Raw genomic sequence first — 24,838 nt, 5'->3', positions numbered from 1 at the left:
GGTTTATTTTCTGCTTCAGCCTCCCCAGTGAGATTTGCAGGGTTTCGACCCCTGACAAAATGGTAAAGCGTACAATATGAAATATAAAAAATATAATATTTTCTACATTTGCAATGCATACTCTTGTACGTGGTTATCATCAGCTGATTAGAAAAATAGATACTTTCCGTCGATCTCTTCGAAGCCAGCTACTTATCTGGAGTGCGTGCTTAAATTCCTCTGAAACAGGCCAGGGCAAGGAGATGTGGTCAAACGGAGTGGATGGCATTTTCAGAATGGCTCTTGGAACGGAAGCGGAGGTAGCAGCAGGGAGATAAGTCAGGGGCAGAAAGACTGTCTCTGTGCAATCTTTGGTTCTTGGTTCAGTCCACGATGGAATACGAGTGATAGAGTAAGAAACTTAGAAGGATAAGTAAGGGATGTTAGAAGAGTATGAGCAGGTGAGTGAGCTGGTTGGATGCATGGCCTAGTGGCAAGATCACGGGCTTAGAAGTCAGAGGATATGGGTTCTAACCCCAGTTCCTCCACTTGTCCACTATGTGACCTTGGGCAAGTCACTTCACTTCTCTGGGCCTCAGTTACTTCATCTTTAAAATGGGGATTAAGACTGTGAGCCCCACGTGGGTCAACCTGATTACCTAGTATCTATCCCAGTGCTTAAAACAGTGCTTAGCATATAGTAAGAGCTCAACAAATACCTTAATTATTAATGATTATTATTATCTCCGGCTTTCATAGAGATGGGATGAGGCAGTAGGGCTGGGGGGGTGAAAGGGTTTCTAGCTTCCTGTGGGCAGAGAATGTGTCTGCCAACTCTGTCATAGTGTACTCTCCCAACTGCTTAGTACATTGCGCTGCATACAGTAAGTGCTCAATAAATACAATTGATTGATTGTTTGTTCAATTGATTGATTGATTCTCCATCTACTGGTCCATCTACCATTGAGATCCTGTGGCTGCCTTTGGAATTTGGAGCCAGCTGACCTAGGTGAAAAAGAAATTCATTAATTGACTGTCAGCTCACTGTGGTCTGGGAATGTGTCTGTTTATTTTTATATCTTATTCTCCCAAGCGCTTAGTCAGTGCTCTGCACATAGTAAGCACTCAATAAATATGACTGAATGGATTAAATTGGTGTCATCTGCTGCCACATTCCCAGAGGGAGCTTGGGATTACAGTCACAGTAGGAGAACTACCTGAGATGCAGCTTGCCTGATTATCTCTCTGTTCTCTCAGTGGAAGTGCCAATCTGAGTGCAAATTAGCATGTGGGGATTTGAAGTTTGGCTCCCCATCAAAGTCAGCCGAGAGTCGGCAGCACCTGCAGACCGCACAGCCTGAGACTCACTCATTTCTAAACTCAGAGAAGCCACAACACCTTGTGGGGAAGAGGCAGGAGGGTGGGGAGGGAAAGGAGACACAGACATGCGTGGGACCCCAGCTTCCCGCCCGTAGAGTGGGCCACAGGCTCAAAGCCCACAGGCCCTGCCACGGTGCCGGTAACTTCAGTGGACTACGGAGTGAAGTACAGAAGGGGTTGAGCTAAGTCCAACAGACCCTTTAGGTTCAGAGAAACCTGATCCGGTTGGTGTGAGAGAATGGACACTCACAGACCCCCAGGCTTTCTAGCCTGTAGGAGACCCTTTCTCTTTCAAAGTGTGACATGCATCCGGGAACGACTGGAGTGTATAGGTGGGGAGCGTCTCATCATGGAACAGGAGCCGAGATTTCCGAGAGTCCGATGGCACATCCACCGGGATGGGGGTTCATCACTCCGGTTCAGGCTCCCCCAGGGCATCGGGGAGGCCCAGTTTATCTCGTACCCAGCCCACGTAGTTGGAGACCTTGGTGTAGACCCCGTAAACCTGTTTGCTGCCACATTCTTCAGGGCCGCCCCAGGAGACCAGCCCCTGGGCCACCCAGCGCTGGCTGCTGGGATCCTGGGTGACGAAGGCCCCGCCGCTGTCCCCCAGGCAGGTGTCCTTGCCGCCCTCGTAGTAGCCGGCGCAGAACATGTTCTCGGTGACGCTGTAGTTTCCGGAGCGGGACTCGTAGCTGGCTTTGCACTCGGCGTGCAGCACCACGGGCAACTTGACGTACTGCAGGACGTCGGACAAGGTCCGCGTGCCGCTGCTGATGATCTCGTCCACGGTCACGTTGGGATTGGAGATCCCCCAGCCGGCCACGAGCCCCAGGGTGTGCGGGAGCGGGCCCTCCGGCTGGGGCTCCGGGAGGCAGACTGGCAGGACGTGGGCCCCCAGGGGCACGGGCTCCGTCAGCTGGACCAGAGCGATGTCGTGGTTGTAGGTCCGGATGTCGAAGTCCTGGTGCAGGATGACCTGAGCGGCCGTGCGGTTGACGGCGCCCGATTTGTCCCGCACATCATGTAGGCCCAGGTACACTGTGACGTGCTCCTTGGAGACGGGGATGACAGTATGGTCTCGCCGCTGAGAGCGCAGCACATGGGCGGCCGTCAGCACCCAGCTCTCGGAGAGCAGAGCTCCGCTCCCGAACCATTTGTTGTTGGGCACCCGCGAGGTATCCTCCACTACGATCAGGGCCTGCCAGGGGAAGAAGCCCGGCTCCGCCCCACGGCCCCCGATGATCCGCTTGACTAGGCTGGGCAAGGAGCGGGCCGGCTGGCCGCACACTACAGAGAGGGAGAGAGGGAGGGGTGTAGGAGAGACAAACAGAGAGCTGTGGTCAGAGGAAACTGAAAGGGCCGCAGAGAAAATTGTCATCTGATGCTGTTTAGATTATGCCAGCCTCTTGGTTCCCCATAGCCTAGGACACTTCCCCCTCTCAATCTCTCTATCCACCCTCCTTCTTGCCCTGCTGAACTTAGTCTTTATTTCTCCCATAAAAATAAGGAAAGGCCTATTTAAGGGAGGCCAGGAGGTCTTTCAGGTTTCAGGTTGTCAGACTCAAGGGGTCTGTTCCTAAGGTCACTGAGTGAGCCTGAGAATTTCCAGTTCTTCTCAGGGCCTAGGTTTCTTTTGCTTAGTAGGATAGGATTGACAAATAAAATGAGGTGGGCTGAGCATTTAGTGCTCCTTAGCTTGTCCACTAGACTGTAAGTTCATTGTGGGCAGGAAATGTGTCTGTTTACCGCTATATTGTAATAATAATGATGGTATTTGTAAAGCACTTACTATGTGCCAAACACTGTTCTAAGCGCTGGGGAAAATACAAGGTTATCAGGTTGTCCCACATGGGGCTCACAGTCTTAGTCCTAATTTTCCAGATGAGGTAACTGAGACACAGAGAAGTTAAGTCACAGAGCTGACAAGTGGCGGAGTTGGGTTTAGAACTCATGACCTCTGAATCCCAAGCCCGTGCTCTTTCCACTAAGCCTCGTTGCTTCTCTATTTTCCCAAGCACTTGGTACAGTACTCTGCACACAGTAAGGGGATGTGTCTGTTTATTGTTATATTGTTCCCTCCTAATTGCCTGGCACATAACAAGCACTTAACAAACACCACAGTTATTATTATTATTAGACCTCTTAGAAGGGGCTGTTGGGAAAATGCCTTATGGGGACCGGGGACTGAGCTGGTCAGGAGGCATAATCTACCACAATGATGCGTGAATGCCTCCCGGCACCACCCATCATTGCACCGGGGAACCCGATGGTACCTTGAGGGGAGGAAGTGTCTGGATTGTGCCGATCCACTGAGGGAAACACCCATCACAGGCACACCCCGAAACTCCCGGTTGGTGTCCCGTGGTCGGCTCCCCCTGCCCACAATGAGCCAGTCTCCAGAGCTGGCCCGGCAGGCCTGATACAGGCCCAAACCATCCCTCCTCGGGCCGTCTTGGTTCTCTGGTGTGGATTCTTGGTGAGGTGGCGGTGCACTTCTCTGACAGGATCCAGGTGTCAGGCAGGTCCTGCTCAGCAGGCTTTGAGCGAGCAGTCAGGAATCTCATCCTGCAGCCTCTTAAATTTCTGGGGCTTTAATTAGCATGCGATTTTCTGGCAGCTTTAAAAGGAAAATCATCTGCTCGCTTAATGGATTTCGCATGTTTACTTACCTTGGGCCAACAACGTCCCTGGGACATGCCCTTTTTGTCCACTGGGAACACACGGCACTTGCACTCTCGGCCAAGTCTCTAGACTGGAAGCTCCTTGAGGGTAGGGAATGTGTATACTGACTCTTGAGTATCCTACTCTCCCAAGTGCTTAGTACAGTGCTCTGCTCACAGAAAGTGCTCAATAAATACCATTAACTGATCAATTGGGCCGGGTGTTCTCTGGACCCTGTTAAACATCAACCATCTTTCAGGTTAGGCTAGGCTATGTAGAACTTCACAGACTAGTCATAGTAAGGAGTTGATTGCTGCTGAAGACAAATTTGGCTCAACAGTCACATGCCTGTTCACCAGACACACGATGAGGAGATCCACATTTGGCTGGGTGCAAGGGCAGTCAAGGTGGGCATTGCAGAACTCCTTCCCAGTGTTCTGGACCTTAGGGCCTCTATGATTCTGTGAGCATCTAGCAAATACCTGCCAGGACACAGAGCAGCCCGCAGATACAGAGCTGTCACTGCTGAGGTGCCTCGGCTAGTCAGGATCATCCAATGCTGGAATATCTGTTGGGACACTGCCACTGCTAAGAAGAGGCCATTCCTTCACCTTACCTCTTCCTGCTTCTGCTTCCCTCCTGCATCCAGCTCAGCCAGAATACACAGGAGAACGTAGGACAGGAGTGGCTGTCCTGGTGACATGCACCCACCTTTTTCGAGCTGCCTGACTTCAAATCAACTCAGCTGTCAGTTTAGTCTGAAACACTGCTCCTTTACTCTCAGGGATCCAATGACCTGCACTCAATTCCCCTGCTGCCCTTTCCAGAGGGGGCTTCATCTTCTCTCTCTCCCCAAGACTCACTGGGAAAGGGGAAGGAGTGGGCTTCCTTCTTGCTCCCCAATGCCATTTTTGCACCATTCCACCTCCCCTACCCCTAGCTTTCCGCTTTCATTCATTCATTCATTCATTCAATCGTATTTATTGAGTGCTTACTGTGTGCAGAGCACTGTACTAAGCGCTTGGGAAGTACAAGTCGGCAACATATAGAGATGGTCCCTACCCAACAACAGGCTCACAGTCTAGAAGGGGGAGACAGACAACAAAACAAAACATGTGGACAGGTGTCAAGTCATTGGAATAAATAAAAGTAAAGCTAGATGCACATCATTAACAAAATAAATAGAATAGTAAAAATGTACAAGTAAAATAAATAGAGTAATAAGTCTGTACAAACATATATACAAGTGCTGTGTGGAGGGGAAGGAGGTAGGGCAGGGGTGTGGGGAGGAGGAGAGGAAAAAGGGGGCTCAGTCTGGGAAGGCCTCTTGGAGGAGGTGAGCTCTCAGTAGGGCTTTGAAGGGTGGAAGAGAGCTAGCTTAGTGGATGTGTGGATGGAGGGCATTCCAGGCCAGGGGAAGGATGTGGGCTGGGGGTCTACGGCGGGACAGGCGAGAACGAGGCACAGTGAGGAGGCTAGCGGCAGAGGAGCGGAGGGTGTGGACTGGGCTGAAGAAGAAGAGAAGGGAGGTGAGGTAGGATGGGGTGAGGTGATGGAAAGCCTTGAAGCCGAGAACGAGGAGTTTTTGCTTGATGTGTAGGTTAACAGGCAACCACTGGAGATTTTTGAGGAGGGAAGTGACATGCTCAGAGTGTTCCTGTACAAGGTTATCAGGTTGTCCATGTGGGACTCACAGTCTTAATCCCCATTTTGCAGATGAGGTATCTTGTTTGGAAGCCCATACCATCTGCCTCGACCACCCTCTCCAGTTACTGGTCATGGTCATCTACCACCCCTCTTGCAACTTTCTGAAACATTTTGTTCCCTTTCTCCCATTCCTTCTCTCTTTCACCATCCCTACATTGATCCTTGGGGACTTTAATATCCATGTGGCATTTCTGCTGATACTTCCACTGCCTGCTTCCTCTCACTCATCAATTGTGTGAACCTCTTGCTCCACTCCAGCTCCCCGATCCTCTGACTTGGTCACACACTCTGTCATCTCTAGTCACTGTTCTATCTCCACCCTGACCAACTCTGAAATTCCTCTGACCACAACTTTCTCACCTGCCTTCTGCAAATCTGTCCTGTTCCCTCAGAGCGACTTCTGATCGTTTGCCAGAGAAGCACTGTGGCTCAGTGGAAAGATCACAGGGCTTGGGAGTCAGAGGTCATGGGTTCTAATCCCAACTCTGCCACTTGTCAGCTGTGTGAGTTTGGGCAAGTCATTTAACTTCTCTGTGCCTCAGTTACCTCATCTGGAAAATGGGGATTAAGACTGTGAGCCCCATGTGGGACAACCTGATCACCTTGTATCCCCCCCAGTGCTTCACACATAGTAAGCGCTTAACAAATACCGTCATTATTATTATTGTTCTGACCAGCTCCTTTGACAATACTCTAAACCCCCGAAGTGATTGGGGGAATCACAGTGATGTTTTGTCCTTTCTTAGGGCTGTTCTTTGAGAAAAGCATGGGAGTTTTGGAGAGCCCCTCACCAGTGCAGAACGCCATGCCTCCTGCCTAGGGTACTGGTCTTGTTCTCAGATGTATCATCAATGATGATGATGATGTTGATAATAATAGTAATATTAACTGTGGCATTTATTAAGCACTTATGAATGCACTGTATGAAGCGCTGTGGTAGATTCAAGGCAATTAGGTCAAATCCAGTCCATGTTCCACATGGGGCTCCCAATTTGAGGTGGGAGGGAACACATGTTCATTTCCAATTTACAGATGAGGAGACTGAGGAACAGAGAAGCTAAGTGACTTGCCCAAGATCACAGAGCAGGCAAGTGCACTTAGAACAGTGCTTGGCACACAGTAAGAGATTAACATATACCCTAATTATTAATTATTAAGTGGTGTGGTCTAGTAGATAGAGCATGGGTTTGGGAGTCAGAAGAAGCTGGGTTCTAATCTTGACTCTGCCACTTGTCTGCTGTGCGACCTTAGGCAAGTCATTTAAATTCTCCTTGCCTCCATTACTTCACCTATTAAATGGGGGTTAAGGCTCTAAGTTTCCTGTGGAACATGGACTGTGGTCAACTTGATTAGCTTGTATCTACCCAAGTGCTTAGAACAGTGCCCGACACACAGTAAGTGCTTAACAAATATCATTAAAAAAAAGGGAAAAAGTGATGGACCTGGGATTAGAAGTCAGGTCCACTGTCCCCTAGGTCTGTGCCCTTTCAACTAGGCTATGTCAGGCCAGGGGCTCTCTGGCTCTGTTCATCAGGGAAAACAACAGGGAAAACAGAGAGTTCTCTAAACAAATCTCTACTTTTACTGGGCTCCAGCCAGCATGAGGCTCTGGCCTCTGTACAGAGGAATCTGGACTGAACATGACCCTAGTGGGATGCTAAACATGGAAGTGATTACTGCTTTCTGGGCCCCCAATGTAACACCTAATTTGGAAACCACTGACAAGGAGGGCTCTCTGTCTCACTGTTAGGCCCAGATGCTGTGAGCAGCACCATGGAAAGAGTAGGAACAGTATTTTTTTAAGTGCTTACTATGTGCAAAGCACTGTACTAAGCACTGAGAAAGAGTACATGGGTAGGAATTAGACATGGTCCCTGGGCCTCAAGGGGTTGACAGTCTAAGTATAAAAGTGGGGAGACAAACTGGTGACAGACACGTAAGCTCACTGTGTGCAGGAAACGTGTTTACCTATTTTGTTGAATTGTACTCTCCCAAGCATTTAATACCCAGTGCACTCAGTAAACACTTGATAAGTACCATTGATTAATTGACAAGGAGAAACAGGAAAAAAAAAATCACTAAAACAATATAAAATGAGGATAGAGAAGCAGCGTGGCTTAGTGGAAAGACCCCGGGCCTGGTTGTCAGAGGACATGGGTTCTAATCCCAGCTCCGCCACTTGTCAGCTGTGTGACTTTGGGCAAGTCACTTAACTTCTCTGTGCCTCAGTTGCCTCATCTGTAAAATGGGGATTAAGACTGTGAGCCCCATGTGGGACAACCTGAAAACCCAGTATCTATCTCAGAGTTTAGAACAGCGCTTGGCACCTAGTAAGCGCTTAACAAATACCATCATTATTGTTATGAATAAATAAATCAAAACAAAAAGAGCAATAAGCCATTGTGGCTAGAGGAGCAGAGGCTGCGACTCATAGAGACTCAAAGCCCAACTGTCACAGCCACACCCACGGGGATTGTCTCTGCCTCAGTGCTGCCATGAAACTTTGGGCCATGGAAGATCCTTGAACCTATTTGGTGAGAGCACCACATTTAAGTTCAGAAGTCCAGGTGTGTGAAGTCACCACATTCTGCCTTACCGAGTACCCTTTACACCACCTATAAAGCACTCATTTAATGCCACTGATTGACTGATTGATTAACTCTGAGGCTCTAACTTCTCCTCAGTTTCCAGGTCTGGATTATTTTTTAAGAAGGCGAAGCTGAGGCTCTTATTGCCCGGGCCACGTTATGAGAGCAGGGACCAGACATTTCCTGCCTTCTGGCTTGGCCTCTTTCTTCAGAGATTTAGGGCTGAGGAACCCAGGGTGAGGCAGCAGGGCCCTTTTTTGCAGTGTGAGGGAGGCCAGGGCATTGGCCCTTCCCTTGACACACTTCATTTGTTGGAGCGAAGCAGGCCTGTGGAGGCCCCAGCCTGATTAGCCTTTGGAGCACTTGACACCTGCAGAAAGGTCAGGATGACAACCCAGATCCTCTGAATATAGCTCGTGGTGGGCAGCGGATATATCTTCCAACTCTTGTTATATTGTACTCTTCCAAGTGCTTCATGTCATGCTCTGCACATGGCAAAAGCTCAATAAATACGATTGATTGGTTAATTGATTGATTGAAACACCATGGGGACCACAGCTGTTCAACAAATGCTGCATGGAGATCGTTAGCTGGGTGTAGGAGAACATGAACAGGCCTAGCTGGGTACAAAGGTCAGAGGAAATGCTACCTGAGCACATATGAAACTGAAGCAAGTTGAACTTCGTGTTCCTGAACTGAGATCTACATTTTTTTCTTTTTTTGAACTTCTCAGATGGTTGAATGCAGAGACACAACAGGTACAGGAAATTGAAGGGCCTGGCAGTTTTGGGTCAGTGCAGAAAGTCTTTGAAAATGCTAAGCACCTGGAATGTCTATTCTCATCAGCCTGGCAGCCCACGTAGACCCAAGACCAGATTCTCCAGCGGCTTCCATGGAGGAACCCTAATATCTCATTCTAAGGTGAATTTCCTTTCCCATGTGGAATTTGATTTTGTTCATGTGTACCAAAATCTGGCCTTGTCCAAACCAGGGGCTGTAAGGTCTTTTTCCAAGACCACTGAAGGGCTGGGGAGGATGGGATGAGAGAAAACCTTCAAAGTTTCTGCCCAACCAGGATGGATTGTGCCATGATTTGCGGAGGATATGCTAGTTTGGGGAGAGAGACGACAAAAATTTGTGAAGTAGAGCCCTAATTTCTAATAAGCGTAACTGGCAGGACAATTCAATGTACTGCACTGAACTGGTTCTGGAGCTACAGGGTGGGTTTTCAACTTATACCACAGAAAATTCCCTCCAGTGACAAAGCTGCCTACCCTATGAATAGCAGCCCTGCCCACAGGCCAAGAATCTTGGCCAAATCACTTCCTCACTATGTCACATTTCACTTCTGTGTGAAGGGGATAACAGTATCTACACCACAGAGAGACTGTAAGGGGAAAAAAAAAACCAAAGCCCAACAACCTAGAAACACTTTTCAAACATAAATATGATATGAAAATGGAGAAGCGAACATACTATTCATTCATTCACTTGATTGTATTTATTGAACACTTACTGTGTGCAAAGTACTGAACTAAAAGTTTGGGAGAGTACAATACTACAACAGACAAATTCTCTGCCCACAACGAGCTCACAGTCTTTAGAGGGGGGACTAGTGGAAAAGCGCAAGACTGGGAGTCAGGACACTTGGGTTCTATTCTAGCTCTGCTACTTGCCTTAGTACCATGCTTGGCACACCCTAAGTGATTAACAAATACCACAATACCACTTACCTGCTGTGGGACCTTGAGTAAGTCACTTGAATTCTCTGGGTCCCAGTTTCTCATGTGTAAAATGGGGAATAAATACCTGATTTCCCTTCCCTTAGACTGTGGGCTTCATGTTGGACTATATCAGATATGATTGCAGTTTATGTAGCCCAGAGCTTAGCACAGTGCCTGGCACATAGTGAGCACTTACTACCACAAGTATTATGATGACGATCATCATCATCACCATCAATATTATTATTTAAATGCTTATAGATATAGCAACTCTGTTCCTGGAGTCCCCATCCCTATGTTGGAAGTAGTATCTGATTGGAGAAAGGGTCACTATAGGGTGTGTGGAAGTAGGTAAAGCCATAGAGAGAGAGAAATAATAATAATAATGACATTTGTTAAGTGTTTACTATGTGCAAAGCATGGTTCTAAGTGCTGGGGAGGATACAAGGTGATCAGATTGTCCCACGTGGGGCTCACAGTCTTCATCCCCTTTTTATAGATGAGGTAACTGAGGAACAGAGAAGTTAAGTGACTTGCCCAAAGTCACACAGCTGACAAGTAGCGGAGTAGGAATTTGAACCCGTGACCTCTGACTCCTTAGCCTGTGCTCTTTCCATTGAGCCATGCTGCTTGGAGGTGCTCAAACCAACCTTCCTTGTCTGGACAGAAACTGGGCAGCTAGGGGAGGATTAGGCCCGATCAAAGAAAGATGCAGGCTGGAGTGGAATGTGACATGATGGTTTGTAGGGCAGCACTATAGCTCTTGGCTGACTCAGTTCTCCCAGCAATGTGACTTTCTGGAAGGGCCCAGTGGGTTGTTTTGTGGGGAGGGTTGCATGGCGAGGGCATGTCGGCCGGGTGTGGGGCAAAGATAATGGGAGAAACCAGAAGACAGACTGTGGGCCAGAAAGACAGAGTGATCTCTTGGCTCCTACTCAGGAACAGCTGTTTGAAGGGGAAGCTGAGGTCAGGAGAGCAAAGTCACAGTCTGTTGTTCCCCTTCTGCAGGCTCAGCTCTGTGACCCAATTGATAAAATCTCTTACAAGAAAATCAAAGTTCTCTGTATGTACATACACATTAGCAAGCACAACCACTTCTCCATTTGGGCTCAGAAGACAAAATGCACTGAAAGGCATGGTTGTGCAGATAATCAATCAATCGTATTTATTGAGTGCTTACTGTGTGCAGAGCACTGTACTAAGCGCTTGGGAAGTACAAGTTGACAACATATAGAGGCGGTCCCTATCCAACAGTGGACTCACAGATAAGGTACCTACCTGGTAGGCAAGTGGGTAGTTTGCTCCCCAACTCTTCATTCTTCCAGACCCCTTTATCTTCACATGTATATGTGCCTAGAGGAACAAAAGAATGGAGAAAGAGAGAGAGAAAAAAGGGAGAGAGAGAGAGAGTCAGTGACAGTGTGCCCTCTAGACTGTAAGCCCGTTATGGGCAGGGAATGAGTTGAGGAGAAATAAAATGGCATGTATTAAGTGCTTACTATGTGCAAAGCCCTGTTCTAAGCTCTGGGGAGGTTACAAAGTGATCAGGTTGTCCCATGGGGGGTTCACAGTCTTAATCCACATTTTACAGATGAGGGGACTGAGGCCCAGAGAAGTGAAGTGACTTGCCCAAAGTCACACAACTGACAATTGGCAGAGCCAGGATTTGAACCCATGACCTCTGACTCCAAAGCCCGGGCTTTTTCCACTGAGCCACGCTGCTTCTCAAAGCAGCATGGTGTAGTCTCGATTAAGGTGGACAGATTCCTAGGAAAGGGAAAGTCCTAAAAGTACATAGGGCCAGGGGTTATCGGGGTGAAGGAAGAGGCAAGGTGGGGGAAGGATAAAGGAAGTGACAGTAGCAAGGCACAGAATCAAGAAAGGGAGAGAAGGAGAGAGATGGAGGAAGGATATGGAGAAAGGAAAAGGGAATTCATTCTGCCACGGCCACCTTTTCCCTTAGTTATGGCCACCGCAGTGGCTCAGGTTGTCATTCATTCATTCAATTATATTTATTGAGTGCTTACTGTGTGCAGAGCACTGTACTAAGTGCTTGGGAAGTACAAATTGGCAACAAATAGAGACGGTCCCTACCCAACAGTGGGCTCATAGTCCTGTCCAAGGTGGCTCAGGTGAACAGGGGCCACTGTTCCTTGAATAGGGGTCAAGAAGCGGAAAACCTGCTTCTTCTGGCCAGTGGTGATGGCAGAATGTGCCAGGCCGGGTTCTCCACTGTGGTCCAGTGGGGATGGGGATCTTCAGTGGTTGACGCTCCACAAGTTGGCCCTGACCCCAAGAGGCTAGACTTGTAGGGAGCCCTCAGCCCTCCTTCCTCCTGCACTGTATTCTGATCTAGGGTTCTAAGGGCAATAAAAACAACTCCCAAAACCTGAGTGGGAAGCAGGACAGAGAAGCAGCAAGGCCTAGTGGAAATAGCACGGGCCTGCGAGTTGGAGGACCTAGCTTTTAATCCAAATTCTGCCACTTGCCTGCTGTGTGACTGTGGCCAAGTCATTTAGTTTCTCTGTGCCACAGTTTCCTCATTTGTACAGTGGGAATTCAGTACCTGTCCTTTCCCCCCCTTAGAGTAAGAGAGAGACTGTGGTTGACATGATCATCTTATATCTACCCCAGCACTCAGAGTGATTGGCACGTAGTAAGCCCTTAACAAATACCATTATTACTAGCAATCATAGTAATAGTATTTATTAAGTGATCATTTTGTGCAGAGTGTTGTACTAAGGGATAGGGAAGTCTTTGCATTGTAAGCTCGTTGTGGGCAGGAAACGTGTCTACCAACTCTGTTGTACTCTCCCAAGCATTTAGTACAGTGCTCTGCACAAAGTAATAAATACCAATGATGATACATACCATTGATTGATTGAAAGAGTGTATAAGTGGGCATTAGTGAACCACATATTTTAGGAATCTTCTGCCGAAAATGTGACAATGAGTCACCGTGTTCTTTATCTTATTCCTCCCATCTGCAGCACCTCTATTGATGTGGTGAAAATAGAGCTGGAGCTGGAATGCCATGGCCATTTAAAACAAAGTGGAACTGCCCCACTGCCTCTTTTATCCTTAGCAACCTCACCCCTTGCAGCCCAACTCCTACTCTGTCCTACACCCCACAAACACAAATCCAGCCAGGCTGAAGCTTGCTATGATAATAACAATAATAATTATAATTGTGGGTTTTTTTTATGAGCTCTTACTATGTGTCAGATACTGTACTAAGTGCTGGGATGGATACAAGCAAATTGAGTTGGTTACAGTTCCTGTCCCTCATAGGGCTCACAGACTTAATCCCCATTTTAAAGATGAGGTCACTGAGGCACAGAGAAGTGAAGTGACTTGTCCAAAGCCACACAGCAGACAAGTGGCAGAGGCAACATTAGAACCCATGACCTTCCGACTCCCAGGCCTGTGCTTTATCCACTATACCATGAGGATTTTCAGGTCTATCTATGAACTTGACACCTGTCATGGGGGCTGAACAGATAGGAGGGTCATAAGGTTCAAAATAATCAAAATAATTAATAATATTAATTGTAATAATAATTGTGGTATTTGTTAAGTGCTTATTATTTGCTAGGCACTATTTTAAGCACTGAGGTAGATACAAGATAATCATGTTGGATACAGTCCCTGTCCCAGATGGGGCTCACAGCCTTAATCCCCATTTTACAAATGAGGGAACTGAGGCATAGAGAAGTTGATTGTCTTGCCCAAAGTCGCACAGCAGACAATTGGTGGAGTCACTTGTCAAAAGGATTAGCCTTTTTTTTCAGCAGTGTGTGGGAAGAATGATTCCATTAACCCAGACAGTTGGGTGGGCCAGAAATAGCAATAGGTTCAAGGAAGGGTTAGTTACATTCACGAATGACAGATACAAAATAGGCTATTAGAGGGAAAAGTTGGGAAAGTTAAAAGGTGCTGTTATTATGTTCTAAGCCTCTAAGGAAAGGGCCTCTCTCTAGTGAATGGGGAGGGGAGGTATGGGGAAAGAGCAGAAGTTTCCAGTTTACTCTCCTTTCTCTTTTCTCAATCCCTCCCTCCCTGGGACTCTGGCTGGAATGTCCAGGAGGTTCCAGGCCTTTCAAGATTTATGCCGTGAGGTGGACGCCTTTGGCACAGTGGCAGGTTCACCGATCCTGAAATATGAACTCTACCATAGGTGCCAACTTTTCGTTGGAAAAGTGCAGGGGCAAAGAGCTGGCTGGGATTTGAATGAGATTGAGGACCAGGAAGGGATGAACTTCAGGGTGCTTTTCAGCACTGAATCTTGTAGAGAACCAAGTAATCAACTCTGGGTGTTCATCTTGGAAAGTTGTGGGGTTATTACACCCTGCATCTCTCCATGTGGAGTGGGCATCAGTGACAGACCGAAGAACCTTTCTTTCTCCTACCAGTTCCTTACTTTGGTAAGAATTAAAAACATTCTACCACTAATATTTTCAGGCAATGAGTGTATGGAACCTTAAGACTATCAGCTCCTTGAAATCAGGATCGTGTCTACCAATGCTACTGTACTGTACTCTTCCAAGCTCTTAGTACAGGACTCTGTGTACAGTAAGCACTCAATAAGTATCATGAATTGATTGATTGTGTTTAAGAGACCTGACATGAGTGAGTAAAACCATTTGCAAAGCTGCGATGACACCTCAAAATGCCAGAAGCCTTGTGTTGCCCAGATGCTTATTTGTAATGCAAATCCTTTATTGATCCACTGCCATTCAGCATGGCTCAGTGGAAAGAGCACTGGCTTTGGAGTCAGAGGTCATGGGTTCGAATCCCAACTCCACCATATGTCTGCTGTGTGACCTTGGGCAAGTCACTTAACTTCTCTGAGCCTCAGTTACCTCATCTGTAAAATGGGGACGATGACTGTGAGCCCCACGCAGGACAACCTGATCGCCTTGTATCCCCCCAGCGTTTAGAACAGTGCTTTGCACATAGTAAGCACTTAAAAGCCATTATTTCAGCACTTAGAACAGTGCTTTGCACATAGTAAGTGCTTAATAAATGCCATTATTATTATTATTATTATTGTTATTCTGCCCCTCCAGACCCCAGAAGCCAAGCCCTTGTAAATTTATGCTTCAAAAGCTTTTACTTGCTAAGGAGGTGCTGCTGTGTAGTAGGGTGGAGAGACACAGGCACCAGTAGATGGGGCAAGCAGGCTAAGGGATGGGAATTACTAGCTGCAGATTTTGCATGGTGCCACCAGGAAAGGAGGGCCAGCAGGTGGTTCCAGTGCTATGAGAAAGCATCTGTCTCCCAAAAAGGAAGTATCCCAATGCTTAGTACAGTGCTCTGCAGATAGTAAATGCTCAATAAATATGATTGATTGATTGATTGAAATGATGCCTAAGTACTGCTCTCAGGGATGAGGTGGGAGGCACACCTGGATCCTGAGTGTGCCCAGAACCACATTGGCTTACTATCATTATAGTATTTGTTAAGCGCTTTACTATGTGTCAAACACAGTTCTAAACACCAGAATAGATACAAGTTATTCAGGTCAGACACAGTCCCTGCTTCACATGGGGCTCACAGGCTAAGTAGGAGGGAGAACAGGTATTGAATCCTTATCTTTTACAGTTGAGGAAACTGAAACACAGAGATGTTGAGTGATTTGCTCAAGGTCACACAGTAATTGGCAGAGGTGGGATTAGGACCCTGGTACTCTGACTCCCAGGCCTGTGCTTTTTCTGCTAGGCCATGCTGCTTTCCGTGGGTCTGGACTATCCCAGATTCACTGCCCTGGCAAGGGACACTCCTTAGGTTGGCTTGAACACACTTTTTCTGGATGGAGAGGGAATAAGCATTTGACCACTTGAAGCCTCTTCCAGCATTAGGTTTCATGGATTTTACTTTTGGCTTGTATAATAATAATAATAACGGCAAAGCGCTGTTCTAAGCACTGGGGAGGTTACAAAGTGATCAGGTTGTTCCACGGAGGGCTCACAATCTTAATCCCCATTTTACAGATGAGGTAACTGAGGCCCAGAGAAGTTAAGTGACTTGCCCAAAGTCACACAGCTGACAATTGGCGGAGCCGAGATTTGAACCCATGAACTCTGAGTCCAAAGCATGTGCTGGGAAAATCCTGGCAGGTGGTTTGATATAGGCAAAGGTTTTCTTTGGAGAGATCGATGGTGTACTGTGAAAGTACTGGCCTCCAGAATGGGGTGGGGTAGAAATGGTCTTCAGCAATCTCAAGGAATTTCTAACCAGAGGGACCAAGGAAGCACGTGTTGGGAGTGGGGAGGAGTACTGATAGTTTCCCTTACTATAGCTCTTCTAAAACATCTGAGAAAGTTAATTCTCCCAAATTCATTTGCAAATCAGGGACAGTGTGTTCTGGTGGTAAACGCAAAAACCAGGGAGTCAGGAGACCTGAATCCTAGTCCTGGCTCTGCCAATTGTCTGCTGTGTGGGCTTGAACAAGTCCTTTAAGTTCTCTGTGCCTCAGTTGCCTCATCTGTAAAATGGCCTTAAAAGACGTGTTCTCCCTACCTCACAGACTAGGAGTCCTGTATGGGACAGGGACTGCATCAGATTTGGTTATCATTTACCTGCCCCAGTGTTTGGCACAGAGTAAATGTTTAATCGATGCCATCATGATTATCAGGTTCCTCACCTGGAGCCTCCTGAGTTAGTGCCCATGTCGGTAGCAATAGCATGTTGGGACAGGTCAGAATCCCTCAGTCAGTCAGGGATGCGGATGGATGTTTGTGTTGTGATTGAACTTGAATTGGACTAGGGGCCAGCCTAGAATTCATCATTTGAACCCATCTTCCAGCTGGAGAAGCTCCCTCTCCCTTCACTTTTTCCTTTCCTCTTGCTATTTGACATCCTCCCTCTGCCGTGGTCTCCAGAGCAACACACAGCATGCTGGTACAGGGAACCTTGGTTTTCTAGCAACCCAACCCTGCTTTGGGGCTGTTTTTCTTTTCCCTCCAGATGTTGCCCCCCCATTCTGTTTGCTTCAGTGGATGCCCTCACACCTTGCTGTTACAAAGAATGAAGGAACAGATGAGAATGACACCAAGGTTCCTTTCCTGAGTAGTGACTTCCACTCAGAACCCTAAGAAATAGAGGATCATTTTGAAAGAGTTTTTTCCCTGGACCCATGACTTTGCTCATATCAAAGGAGACTCTGCAGTGCACTTAAAGGACACTGCATCTACCTCTGCCCTTTCTCTCCTCAGGCTTTGTTAGAACATCCAACACCCCTGCCCAGTTTGCCAATAACTTTGCTCTTTCTCAAACAATAAGTGGGGCTTGGGGGAGGTGCTGAAATCAATTAGTCAATCAATGTCCAGAGCCTTACCAAGCACTTGGGAAAATACGAAAGAGTTGGTAGACATGTTCCCTGGCCACAACAAGCTATTCATGCCATTGAGCAAATGTACTATTTCAAAGAGAATTTTTCTCACGCAGTGGCCGTATTTTGGAGTACCATACAGCATTATAATCCCACGGCACATATGTAGCATCCATAACTGATTTTAAAATCTGTCTCCCTCTCTAGACTGTAAGCTTCTCATGGGCAGGGAACATGTCTACCAACTCTGTTGTACTCTCCCAAGAGCTTAGCACAGTGCTCTGCACACAGTAAGCACTCCATAAATACTATCAATTGACTGATCACAGTCAGTATAAATTCCATTGCCTTCTGACTCAGCCTCGTTTCCCTATTGCCCAACCACAATGCTTGCTTGGGCTCTTACCAGTGATGTTTGGGAACAGCTTGTAATAGGGCTGCTGGCAGGAATAGTGGATCTCTGATTTGTATATGGTGAGGTTGTCCCTGGTGGAAAAGGTGACAGATCCGTGCTCCAGGTTGACAGGGGCTTTGCAGTCTGCAACTGTAAGGAGAGAAGACAATCAGGTCCCTTCTCCAGCCCTCTGTGGCCATCTGCTGCCTATTTGTCTGTGGTCACTTACCTGGTAAAGTTCTGGGCTCCGTGGAGGTGGGACACCTTCAAATCAGGATCCAAACAGTCCTTCCTCCTACTCCCCTCCTTCATTTGAGATACTAAAATCCAATTCCCCTACCCTAATGTACTGAGTGTACCTTCCACAATCCCTTACAGTGATTAATTCAGGTGTTCACAGGCTGGGTCCCATGCTTAGCACAGTGCTCTGCACATAGGAGAGAAGAGAAGCAGCGTGACGCAGAGGAAAGAGCACGGGCTCTGGAGTCAGAGGTCAGGGGTTCAAATCCCGGCTCCATCAATTGTCAGCTGTGTGACTTTGGGCAAGTCACTTAACTTCTCTGTGCCTCAGTGACCTCATCTGTAAAATGGGGATTAAGACTGTGAGCCCCCAGTGGGACAACCTGATCATCTTGTAACCTCCCCAGTGCTTAGAACAGTGCTTTGCACATAGTAAATGCTTAATAAATGCCATCATTATTATTATTATAGCGAGTGCCATTGATTGATTGCCCTCCTGGCTGCGGTGAATTCCAGGGATCTAGTTTTCTTATAACCCAATATTAATATCTTGTTTTTTGTATAGGACTTGGATTTTGCCAAAGTGCTTTCACTTCCATGATCTCATTCTAACCTCAGAATATCCTTGGCAGATTGGGGGAGGGCGGATGATGTTATCCCCACCCTATAGGTGAGGAAACTGAGGTCCAGAAAGATTGCTCAAGATCATAGAGGAGGCCAATGACAGTGTTAGGACTAGAACCCAGGCTTCCTGACTTCTAGTCCTGTGCTCTTTCCACTAGATCATACTGCCTCCTGATTCTTGGAAGACTTTGGAACCCAGTTCTCTTGAGCTGGCTCTCTCCAGCCCCTCTCTAATTGTACTCTCCCCAACCCCTGTCCAATTTTACATCGCATTCCAACCCTCTGCCTCCCTGGCAGGGAGAGCAAGAGCGAGTGAGAGAGAGAGAGAGAGCACAGGTTGAGACAGACAAAGGGCAGTGGATTAAGACAAGTAGGGAAAATTGGAAGAGTCATTACCTCTATTGGATGGTTGATGGCTTTTGGAATTGTATGCTGGCCTAGGGAGTGAGAGTGATCCCCTAGACCCCCTTTCACAGAATCAGCAATTCAGCATGTCCAAATTCATGGTGGTGTGTCACAGGAGATGGGATGAGAGAGCTGAATCCCCTAGATCTAAGAACCCTGGTGACTGGTGCTGGGAAAGAGGGGGCTTTTTGAGTTCCCCAAGGAGGGTTGGTTATTATTGTTATTACTATCATTATTATTAATATTTCAGTGGTACTTAAGTGCTTACTATGTGGTAGACACTGTACTAAGCAGTGGAGTAGATAGAAGATGATCATGTTGGGCATAGTCCCTGTCCCACATGGAGTTTGTAGACTAAGTTGAGGGGAGGAGTATTTAATCCTCATTTTAGAGATGAGGTAACAGCCCAGAGAGGTTGTGACTTGCCTAAGGTCAGATAGCAGACAGGTGGTAGAGCCGGGATTGGAATCCAGGTCCTCTAGATTCCTAGGCCTGTGCTCTTCCCAGTAGGCCACACTAATTCCCAATTTCATTTTAGGGGTATGGAATTCTAATTTTGTCCTGGAGTTCCCAGGCCATCTGAAGCCCATGGAACCATATCCCACACTTCCAAGGATGCCTCCCAAGGTGGAGGTGGGGATAGAGGTGGGGGGTGTTGAGGGGGAGGCTTCTGGCCTCTGGATCTCCCCAGAGATCCTGGGGTCCAGAATGACCGAGGGTAATCCTGAACCTTGGTATATTCCACTGACCAAATCTCTCAGTAGGTCTGAGTTAGTCCAGCCCAAATGGGATGGATTGGGGCAGAAACAGATCCTTTCACTGCACTATGAGGGACATGGCAGCCCAAGGTCACAGCTCTGGGACAGCACAGACTATTCAGTCAAGAGGAGAGGACTGTCAGAGTTGGATTTCAAAAGCTGAATATCAGCCTTGGCAAGTTGCTATTTCTAGTCTCATATTTTGGGATGTTTTCTCTGGAAATTTGGGGGAACTCCTCAACGTGGGAAGGCCACATACCCTAGCTCCTGTAGTTTCTCAACCTGCCAGATTTTTCTGAATATACTTCCTCATGGCAGTGTCCAGTTCCATGTTCCCGAAACACCCTTCTCCTCATGCACCTGTTCTATCCTTAGGGCTAAAACCCACTTGCCCCCGGTTCTGTTTTTCCCTTTCTCCAGTGACTATGTACCATCTTCTTTTTCTCTCACCTCCCGATTTCTTCTACCTTCCTGCTCGTTTGATCAGTTTCAACCCAGTAAAATATGTCATTTTCTAGGAATCTCCCTCATTCCCTCCTCTATGGGCTCTCTGGGTGAATTGCTGTAAAAATTCCCCAAAGGATTAATCAACTCTGTTCCTTCCATCTGACCCCAAGTCCCAGCTGTTAGCCCTCTGATATAGCCAACTATCAAATCTGGCTGGCTTCCTGTCCTTTTCCCAGGAGAGAACTCTGCCCTCCCAACCCTATTCCCCTCCCTACTTAGCCCTTATGGCTCAGATTCATATAAAGTACCACCACCTTCCACTCAAAAGTTGCTTTATTCTTAACATTAGAGTGTGCAAAAATAAAAGGTAATGCCTCACCCGGATCCTCAGAAAACCAGACTAAGACCACCAATTCCACAGAGATAAATCCTTCACATCAATTGGGTCTTTGGGTAGGCAAGCTACTTCTTTTTCCTGGGACTCAGTCTCTTTTCGTGTCACATGAAAACTGCCTCCTGTTTTCCTCTATGGTGAGGTCTAGTATCTGAAAAGCACTGTCGGCTTCAGAAAATAGGCACTAGGTTAATATAAGACAGTGGTGTTTATTGTAGGAAAATCTAAGGGTCACTTCCATGATTCAGCATACAAGAATAAATGGTCTCTCCTTAGATTTTCCTCATTTGTATGTTCCCTTGATCCAAGGATGGACTTCTTTTGCATGTGACCAGAATCTTATTCTCCTGCTCAAGCCCCTTTTCCCACCACTCCATCTGTGGCAATGTTACATAGCCAACAGCCCTAGGTGGGAGCCACTCCAAGAAGGCATTTAAGTGACCCCCTTGTCTTTGGAATTTACAACCAATTCTCTCATTTTCTCTTGTGTCCTTTCACACCCTCTTGGCTTCTCCCTTTCCCACTTTCTAGATTTCTCCTCTTCTCTCTCCATATCCGGTCTCTTCCTTCTCGAGGTCTGACTCTCTGCCTTTTCTCCAGTGGCATCTCCAACTTCTCCACCTTTGGGCATCTGACTTGTCTTATTAATTCTTGAACCCACCTTCTGCCCTCTGTTTACCCATGCAAGCTCTGCAATGGGCAGTCAGTGGGATAGTGAAATGGGAAAAGACCAGGGTCCTAAAAAAGGTCTACTTCTTTCTAATCAACTGCCCCAACAAATTGCCAAGCTCCATTGGATTAATGGTATCCTACCCACCCATTCCTGGAGCCCAATCTCATTCTGTCCTACGGAGTATCTGGGAAGTCCGTACTTGTTACTGTGGACCCAGTAAGGAGGGGGACAATGCCTGGGTGGGTCCTGTCCCCTGAAAACCAAAGCTTTATATCAACACCAAAGTCCAAGACAAAGTCCTCCTCTGTCTTGGGAATGTAGCAGGGTTGGGCCAGACTTCCTAGGTCCACCAAACTCCATCTGGGGCTGGACCAGAAATGGATTGGCTTTGGGGCAGAGAAGCTCACTGAGACCCCTTGTTGTAAGGTGCCCCCACAGGCTCACATGCTGGACACTCTGCCTCATAAATGCAGCCTAGATGCTATTGTACTAATGACTTCAGTCCTCTAAATGTCCCATAGAATTTGTTCCTCCAGATTTCTAGCTATAAACATGGGTAAAGAGAGGAGGCGAAGCTAAGTTTTCTTAGTGACAAATTATTCTGAATGATATTTTTTCAGCTCCTGGGGGGAATCGACTCAGTTGGGAAAAGCAGCAAAAGATTAAATAATGAAAATAACAAAGTACAATCTACAATTCAAGAGTTTTCTCAAAAATTACATGTCAGATATGGAGTGTATCAAAAGCCAAAGTATCTCATTCAGCTACACACACAGTGGGTCATGGATCATTGGAAGTCAGTGTTTCCTGGGAGATGTTGAAATCAGCAGCACTGAGAATCTAATTGCTTTTCCTCAGCTTTATGGGGACAGCACCTGAGGTGGGAGAATAATCCTGAACAGGACAAGCTGGCTAGAAGCAGCTAAACAACTCAGGGGCAATTCAAGGCAGCATTGAACATCTCAGATCCCACAAAAATCCATCTGATTTAGCTGAAGTGAAAAGAAGGGGAAGGCTTGTTGTCCCCAGACTCATTAGCATCTGGTCATGACTTAGGGGAAGTCCATCTCATGAGGTCAGCATGGCATGGTGTCGTGCCATTCACTCTGCCCCTTGTTCTGATTCAGGTCTTCGTTCCATGCTGTTTCCAGTTTCTGCAACCACGGTGAAACCAGAGGGGGAAAGGGAAGAAACAGACAGAAAGCAGGAAGATAGTGAGAGGGAGGAAAGAGTGAGAGGGAGGACGGGGAGGGAGAGAAAGATTAGTAGGCAAAGTATAAAAAGCTCATGCAAGAAATAAAGCCCGCTCAAGAAGTAATTACCATCAGATTTGGTTAAGGGTGCATAGGATGAATGTGACAAATATGAAGATTTATAGTGGGCTGTACACTTGGCTGAATCAATACTCAACAGGGAAGCATCTTCCCAGTTAATGATATACGTTCCCAGTGAGAATACTCAAGGAGCTACCCTGAGCAGTAGGGAGGAAACCATCCCCGGACTGGAATACGGCAGGTTTTTTTTTAAACAATGGGGAAACATGATGTTCTAAACTTTGTAGGAACAGGGCCATGAAATAGGAATACAAACCACTGGAACATCTTGTCGTGACATTGTTTCTACTGCTGCAGTATTCAGCAGTATATTTGTGAGAAAGTGTCAATTCTGGTAAAGTACTGTAGATTTTGCTACACTCTGAGGTGGTGAATGAGAAAAGACAACAACCCCAAAGCTTCATTTTCTTTAGTTATTCCTTGGCCCCCAGCCACAACAGCTCATGCAAGAGAAAGTGAAACAAAGAGTGAATGCCCAAGCCTGAAAGTGATGCCAAGAACTCAGCTGAAGAGGGAGACCCCTGAAGGCTTACCTGGCTGGGCAGCAAACTGAGGCAGGGGACTTCTGGGTTTTAGTGTCGGTGATCATTTCAGTTAGCTTTTCAGTTAGCCCAGTGGCATCCGAGCAGGGTGCTAGTCCCATGAAAAAAAGGCTGTGGTTTTTAGAATGGTTGTTTCTTCCTCTTTTCTAAAGATGGTAAGCACCTTGAAGGCAGGGACTGCGTCTTCAACCTCCATTGTAATCCCACAAATGCTTAATTCAGTGCTGTGCACACAGAAGGTGCTCAATAGATCCTAAGGATTAATCCCCAACTTCATTTCCTCAATTTCTGTAGCATGATCTGTCCCACAATTTCTCTATTCCTTTGCTTTGCCTTCTGACATAATGAATCAAGACCCAGAGCAGAATTTTGTTCATGAATCTCATGAATCCAGACAGAATTACAGTCAATGAATGAACATTCCAGCTAGTCTGTGAGGTAAAAGTAGCTTGAAAAATGTGCCTTTGAGATCTAATGTGACTTGTCTGTCCTACTGTTCCACCTAGTTGTAAATAATTTTGTTCGTACTCTGCACACACTAAGTGCTCAAATAACACCAATGGATTGATTAGTTTGTCTGCACCGCACATTAGATTCTAAACTCCCTGTGGGTAGGGAATATGCATTTTGCTTCTGTTGTACTTAATTATATTAATCTGTTGGGATTAATATAATGCTTTGTGCTCAAAGTGCCACTGAATGAATGAATGTTCAATCTGTCAATGGTATTTACTGAGTACTTCTTGTGTGTAGAGCACTGTACTAAGTGCAACATAACAGAGTTGGTAGACCTATTCCCTGGCCCACAAGGAGCTTGGTCATAGATGATTAGCCATTCCCTCTTTGGAAACATGTTAGGTTTGCAGCTCATGTTCTGGGGTGCCTTCTCTTTCCTCATTTCAGCATGAATTCTTCCAGGCAAAGGAAGTTACCTCATAAGTTTTCTAGAGGAAAATGTAGCACCAGATCAGGACACCTTGATGTCTTGTATACCTTCATAGTGTCTTAGTAGCAAACAATCAACTATCTGCCTGCCAATTCCTTCTTCCTTTTTGTTCTAGTAAGCAGTGTATCTGATAAGGACATTGTAGAAGTTAGGGAATCAGTCAATCAATGGTATTTCTTGAGCACTTCCAATATATGGAGCACTGTACTAAGCGCTCGGGAGAGAACTATGCAACAGAACTGGCAGACATGTTCCCTGCCAACAAGGATCTTAAACGCTAGGGAAGACCTGTGTGCCTGCCGGCCAGCCAGACAGCCTGCCAAAGGAAAATTCCCATAGAGCATATGGAGTCTGGAAATCAGAACACATACAGAGTAAATTCTTTTGTTCAGTGCAACAAAGGTGCTCAATGACTGGTGCTTAATTAGAAGCAATGTGATTGAGAGAACTAAATCAAGCAAGCTACAATCCCAGTGACTCTGAGTTTTAATTCTGACTCTGCCATGTATAAGAGGGGGTGACCTTATGCTAAGTCTTTTCAGCCTTCCCTCCCTCAGGGTCTCCTTCTGTAAAGTGGGTGTAATGCTGACAAAGATGTAGTCGGTAATAAGTGGAAAGTATCTGGCAGAAATCTGAGGCTGCAAACCAGGCTTTGGATAACTTGAATTTCCATTTGCCCTTTATTTCAGACCTAAAATTATTCAAC

At 46.7% G+C, this 24,838-nt stretch overlaps 1 protein-coding gene across 3 annotated transcripts in view; it reads right to left on the bottom strand.

The window, feature by feature from the left end:
- Positions 1-24,838, bottom strand: part of MASP1 (mannan binding lectin serine peptidase 1) — a 78,241-nt gene that overhangs the window by 8,940 nt on the left and 44,463 nt on the right. Inside the window, exons 9-11 of one of the 3 annotated variants that reach the window (XM_038748876.1) lie at positions 17,782-17,919; positions 11,321-11,395; positions 857-2,649 (exon numbers count right to left, since the gene is read on the bottom strand). In XM_038748876.1, coding sequence (XP_038604804.1) covers positions 1,769-2,649; positions 11,321-11,395; positions 17,782-17,919 — 1,094 coding nt within the window. In that variant the 3' untranslated portion in view covers positions 857-1,768. Of the gene's footprint in view, positions 1-856; positions 2,650-11,320; positions 11,396-17,781; positions 17,920-22,038; positions 22,465-24,838 lie in introns of those variants that run through there. The other 2 variants (XM_038748877.1, XM_038748878.1) reach the window with 2 other exon arrangements.

This window comes from Tachyglossus aculeatus, chromosome 7, assembly GCF_015852505.1.
Source record: "Tachyglossus aculeatus isolate mTacAcu1 chromosome 7, mTacAcu1.pri, whole genome shotgun sequence".
In the NCBI taxonomy this organism is placed as follows: Eukaryota; Metazoa; Chordata; class Mammalia; order Monotremata; family Tachyglossidae; genus Tachyglossus; species Tachyglossus aculeatus.
The sequence above is the reverse complement of the archived record's forward strand: the minus strand, read 5'-3'. Positions and strand labels throughout refer to the sequence as shown.